The sequence below is a fragment of the Hipposideros armiger genome, unplaced genomic scaffold, assembly GCF_001890085.2.
Source record: "Hipposideros armiger isolate ML-2016 unplaced genomic scaffold, ASM189008v1 scaffold_28, whole genome shotgun sequence".
In the NCBI taxonomy this organism is placed as follows: Eukaryota; Metazoa; Chordata; class Mammalia; order Chiroptera; family Hipposideridae; genus Hipposideros; species Hipposideros armiger.
Window position 1 is genome coordinate 2,235,841 of NW_017731378.1, and position 6,042 is coordinate 2,241,882.

At 39.8% G+C, this 6,042-nt stretch overlaps 1 protein-coding gene across 2 annotated transcripts in view; it reads right to left on the bottom strand.

Annotated features, from left to right (window-relative positions):
• The window catches only part of CPN1 (carboxypeptidase N subunit 1), a 29,443-nt gene that overhangs the window by 8,327 nt on the left and 15,074 nt on the right, over positions 1-6,042 (bottom strand). Inside the window, exons 4-6 of one of the 2 annotated variants that reach the window (XM_019636255.1) lie at positions 4,639-4,821; positions 3,134-3,245; positions 954-1,093 (exon numbers count right to left, since the gene is read on the bottom strand). In XM_019636255.1, the coding sequence (XP_019491800.1) occupies positions 954-1,093; positions 3,134-3,245; positions 4,639-4,821 (435 nt within the window). Of the gene's footprint in view, positions 1-953; positions 1,094-3,133; positions 3,246-4,638; positions 4,852-6,042 lie in introns of both variants that reach the window. The other variant, XM_019636253.1, reaches the window with a different exon arrangement.

Below are 6,042 nucleotides of genomic sequence, written 5' to 3' on the forward strand. Positions count from 1 at the left end.
TTTTTTTTTTTTTAAGGCTGAATAATATTACATTTACGTGTATACCACATTTTGTTGATCCATTCATCTCTCGTTGAACACTTGGGTTGCTTCCACCTTTTGGCTATATCATGAATAATGCTGCCATGAACACAGGTGTACAAATGTCTCTTGGAGACCCTGCTTTCAGTTTGTTGGCGAGTATATACCCAGAAGAGGATTGTTGGCTCATATGGTAGTTCTAGTTTTAATTTTTCAAGGAATCGCAATACTGTTTTTCATAGCAGCTGCACCATTTTACATTCCCACCAACAATGTACAAGGGTTCTAATTTCTCCACTTCCTTGCCATTTTTTTTGCTATTTTTTTTTTGCTATTCTCTGTCATCTGTTTGCTATTCTCTGTCATCTGTTTGTTTGTTAGTTTGTTTAATAGCAGCCATCCTAATGGGTGTGAGGTGGTATCTCACTGTGGTTTTCATTTGCCTAATGACTAGTGATGTTGAGCGTCTTTCATGTGCTTGTCGTTGGCCTTGAATTTGCTGTTGTGTCCTCATTGAGGACTTCTTTTTTCTCTAGACATCTGCATGGTTCTCTGCCTTACCTCCTTTATGTTTGTTTAAATGTCACCTTCTCTGTAAAGCTTTCTTCATAGTATTTTGCATTTAACATGTTATAAAATTTATTTTATTATTTTGTTTCTTGTCTGTGTAGCTCTTACATTAGAATACAAACTCCATATGGGTGTGCATATTTGTTTGTTTGTTTATTCATAATTCCCAGCATATCATACAGTTTCTGACAGATAGTTATGCTTGATAATGTTGAATGGGTGAATTGCATTGGTAGAAGAAACCCAGATCTATTATATTGAGTCAGAGCAAAAGTCAGACCTGCCCCACACAGAAAATCTTACCTACCATTAGAATACTCTTTTCTTTCTATAACCATGAAAGTTACAAAGTTCAATTTTACCTGTTCCAGGAATTGGATTAGGGCTTCCCGATTACCAAGCCACTCGCGCTGTAATTCCTCTTGGCGGGGAAACTTGTCGCAACTCAGTTCCAGCGTGATTTCAAAACAGTTGGTATGGAGATAATTAAAGTCTTGCATTCCTAGGGGGGAAGAGGGCAGTGGCGGATTTGAATAACCAGGTTCCCACCCAATACCCTATCTCAGCTCTCTTTAATCACAATTTCTCCACACTCACCCCATTACCTTCTATTCTACCTCTTGATCTCCATTTATTTTTCTCCTCCATAAAACCTTTCCCTGATTTCCCAGGTCACATGTCTTTTTATCGTTACAGTTCTCTCTCTTCATAAATACCCATTTTGTCATCTCCAACCTCAACGTTTTTTCTATTTCATGACTTTAATTCACTTCTCGTGCCTCTTAGCATTTTCAAAGTCCATTTATGAGTCATGCCTTAACATTAGACTACGCACTTGTACTGCTTTCAGGGAGACTCTGATGTTTGTCAGACCTGGGAGGTTAGAGATGGGACGAATATCTTGCTTTCACATCCCTCTTCCTACCTGAGAACACAGCACTAACCTGAAAAATAGACCCCTAAAAAAGCAGAAGGCAGCTATATTATTTTCTCCATCAAATGCTTGCTTGCTCCTATCTTTTATATTATTCAATCGAATCAATTATTTTCAAATACATTTCTGATGATCAGAATGGCGTTTATGTCACAGATTTATTTGGGTTAAAAATTATCCATTTAATCAACTCTCACCTGCTCTCTAAGCTGATGCATGCAAGCAGCTGTTATAGAAAGAATGGGGAAAGTAGAACAACTATAGCCTGTTATGTTGGTTCTCTCTGCTTCAGAATCACTTAGAGGGCTGCACCTTCCATCCAAGTACTGGGTCTTAGCCCCAGGGTTTCTGATTCGGTAGGTATGGGGTGGGGCTCCTAAATTTGCATTTCTAAGAAGTTCCAGGTGATGCTGATGATACTGGTCCAGAGACCACACTGTTGGAAAAATCATGTTGATGAATTTAATGATCTTGAAATTGTACCAGCTTAATTTGGGGCAGTGATTCTTAGTGGAGGCATGGGCCATGCTATCCCAGAGAACGGGAAGGCAGAGGGAAGAACAAGTATAATTTGAAAAATTATATGTATTTTATATCTTATGTATTTTTAGCACAAGAACTATTGCTTTCCTAATGCAGACTGAAGAAAATAAACTTCAACATCTTCTTGCCTTGTGCTCAGGTGAGTTTTCAGCCACCTTCTCAATGCGTGGTGACTCCCTAACCTTCCGTCTCCTCACTCTCTACAACCATCAGCTCAGTCCTCACCAGGAAGCTGTCTATTACGTGGGCCCTGGCCAGGTCAGATTTGAGAGGATAGGGAAAGAAAAACAACTGCTAAAACATGATTCCTAAAAGATCCCAGCTTCCTGCTCCAGCCTTTTCCCGAGCCCTAGCTTCCCTGTTTACTGAGGGTTCATAAGCAGAGGTTCTCTCTGGGCCCTGAGTGATGGGGGAAGGCCCAGGAGTAGAGAGAGAAGCCTCTCGCTTGAGGTTTCTGCTACATTATCAATGGCTAATGTCCTGGCAAACTCTTGCTCATGGGAGATGGGCAGGCAGGTTACAGAGCATATACGAGGCCAGCTCCTCTGTTGCTATGTGAGGCATAACTCCATGCTAGTTAGAAAAAGCCTAACGTTTATAAGCCAGGCATTTCAAAATGCTTTTTGTGCATTTTTAAATTTAATACTTACATCAAATTTATGAAACAAGTATTGTTATTCTTAATGTACAGATAAGGAAGCCACAGCTCAGAGAGGTTAAGTATTAGTCCAAAGCCACATAACGGGTAACTGGACAAGCTGGGGTTCAACTCAATGTACTGATGAAGTCCACACTGAACACCGGACTACACTGTTTCCCTCCTATGCCCCAATCTACTGTGTAAACCACCAGTGTTAAAAGAGCACAAGGTGTCCCTACCTTCATTTTAATGAGCCACAAAATGATATTAAATGCTAACTTAAGATTTCACCCTTTTCAGATCTCTACTTGAATGAAAAATTCTATAGTATTCCTGCCATTTCCCTAAGGTGGGGAAAATTAAAAAGAGAAATGAGCCCTACTCTCCTCCAGCTTGCAGTACTGTTGTACCCAGCCGCTCCTTACCCTTGCTGAGAGAATACCAGGAAGCCCCATTGGTGATGCCATCTGGGAAGTAATCCCCACAATTCCAACCCTGGTGCATCCATCCATGTGCATAGGAGTAGACTTTGGCCAGCTGCAGGAAAAATGGCAGAAATGACCTTGGGTGTCCCCAACTCATATGGCAATGCTTATACTCAGTAGAGTGAAGCCAAGAAACCCTACTAGGCATAAACAATTGATTATTTGCTTTTGTGAAAGAAAATACCAGAGATGGGGTGTGTGTGTGTGTGTGTGTGTGTGTGTGTGTGTTGGACTAATGTTAGGAAACCTGTATTCTGATTTTTCCACTATCTTGGGGCTAAATTTCTTCAAGTGCCAAGTGATATGACATGCAAACTCCCTTCCAGGTATACCGTTTTCTCTTTTTTTCAAATTTATTTTTTAATTACAGTTGACATACAATATTATATTAGTTTTAGGTGTACAACATAGTGATTAGACATTTATATACCTTATGAAGTGATTACCTTGGTAAGTCCAGTACCCATCAGACACCATACATAGTTCTTACAATATTAATGACTGTATTCCCTATGCTATACTTTACATCCCTGTGACTATTTTTGTAATTGGCAAATTGTACTTCCTAGTCCCTTTCTAGATATACCATTTTCTAGCTGAGTTGTTTCTTTTTTGTTTTTTTATTAAAGTTTATTGGGGTGACAATTGTTAGTAAAGTTACATAGGTTTCAGTCTAGTTACGTTTTGTAAAAGAAAGGAGTAAGATAGAACTTCACGAGAAAAAGAACTGTGTTTGGGGGTTAGAGGTGTGTGTTGAAAAGAGACGAGTATATTTAGAATCTCTATTAATTCTCCTTCATTACTATTTTATAACAGTGGACAAAATGAGATTAGTGGAAAAGAATATACACTTGACTTGCCAAGCAACAACTGGTGTTATTCTCTATGCAATTCATTAATTGATCAAATAATAATTGTTATTGTAATTATATTAGATAATTGATGTTATTAACTATTATTTACATAAATTGTGTTATTAATAATATATTAACTATAAAATAATCTGTTAATTTTATTCTATTGCTGTTTTGAACTATTACATAAACTTTTTTTATGTGCATGGTCTATTTTTTCATTCATATAGCCAGACTACCATAAAATTACGAATTAGAGCCCCCAAAATCTACATTTAATGCCACTCGCTTACCACCAGCGCTATTCATCTTTTGGCATAGTTCTTGCTTGTCATTAGCTTAAGTACTTTTTTACACTGTGGCAATTGTACTATAAAGCTTTCCTACATGTTTACTTTTTCATGACTGTATGGCCTGTCGCTGAAAACAAAGTGTAATTTACTAGATCATCAGTTCCTAATGAGCAAGCAGTGTTTTCAGTTATTTCCTGCAGACTTGTACATACATAACAGGGTCCTATGTCACTGACTTGACGTGTGTTCCTCTCTTATGCCCCAAGTTCCCGCCTGGACAAGCTGCCATTCTGCATACCTTCTGGAAAAGCTTGTCATCAGGCGTGGGGGTACTGGCAGTGCGACGGAAACCTCGGACCCGATGCTCCAGGGACTTGTCATACGGGTAATTGGCCACTACTGCCCCTCCATGGAGATTGGCCGAAAGAACAAAGTTGAAGGAGCGTATCCAATGGATCACAGCCCGGGTTTCAGGTTCCACCTGAGAAGACATGAGAGCTTGGTGGTGAAGCTGCAACGGAAGGTACCAAATGGCCGTTTGAGTAAGTTTATCAGGAAATGGCCGAAGGAGAAGATGTATATCTGAATATATGTCTGAATAAGACAGAGTCCTACCAGATTTGAGAAATGCAGATGGGGAAATTTTGATCTTTGTTGTGATAGTTTTAAAAAGTAAGTGGATGGGATCCTTTTTCAAAATGAAATCTTACATGGCATAGTAACACACAATATAGGTAAGAAGGAAGAATTTAAGGCACTGAAACTGTTGTCTATGATACTATGATGGTGGATACATATCATGATACATTTGTCCAAACCCACAGTGTGTACCACACGAAGAGTGAGCCCTAATGGACGCTATGGGCTTTGTGTGATAAGGATGAGTCAATATCGGTTCATCACTTGTAACAAATGCACGGCGCTGACATGGGATGCTGGTGATGCGAAGCAGGGGTCTATGGGAACTCTCTGTACTCTCCGCTCAATTTTGCTATGAACCTAAAACTGCTTATAAAAAATAAAGTGAGAGAGAGAGGGAGAGAGAGAGAGAGACACCTTAGCTTGGCTCCTTTCTGGCCCCTAGGAAAGGGTTCTCCAATTTACCCACTGCTCCAGTGGCTTCTAAGGAAGCTTTGCAGAAATTTAGGGCTCTGGTAAATAAATCTGGAAAACTCTGGCTTAAAGTGATGGTTCTCAACCTCCTCCAAATGTGTCCTCCAACACATTTGCTGTAATGTTGACATGTAGAACACATTCCTGTGGTCATACCCAAATGTCATGGATTAGGAATAATGTAATATGGGCCAGTCTTAGCTAAGCAGCGAAATTCCACCGTTTCTATTGCATATTATAGTGCTAGTGAGTGACAGCAATCTAAGGAAAGCCTTGAATTCACTTGAACTTGCAATATAAGTAAATAATTTAGTCTTCAGTGTTTTTCCTTCTCTCAGGATGGATGTGCTTAGAGGTTATGTGGTGTTAATGTGTTAATGGCTCCTCCTGGGCCAAGGGTCAGCTGTAAAGTCTCCATCTTTTCTATTACAGTGGGGAGTAGACAAATGGGAGTGGGTTTCACCCAATCAGAATGGATGTAATACCAAAGGCACCAGTCCTGCTCTGTGACCAGGGCTCAGCCCCTTTGAAGCAGTCCTTTCTCTGTGTCCTAAGCCTCTATCCGTCAGAACAGAGCCAGCTTCTCACC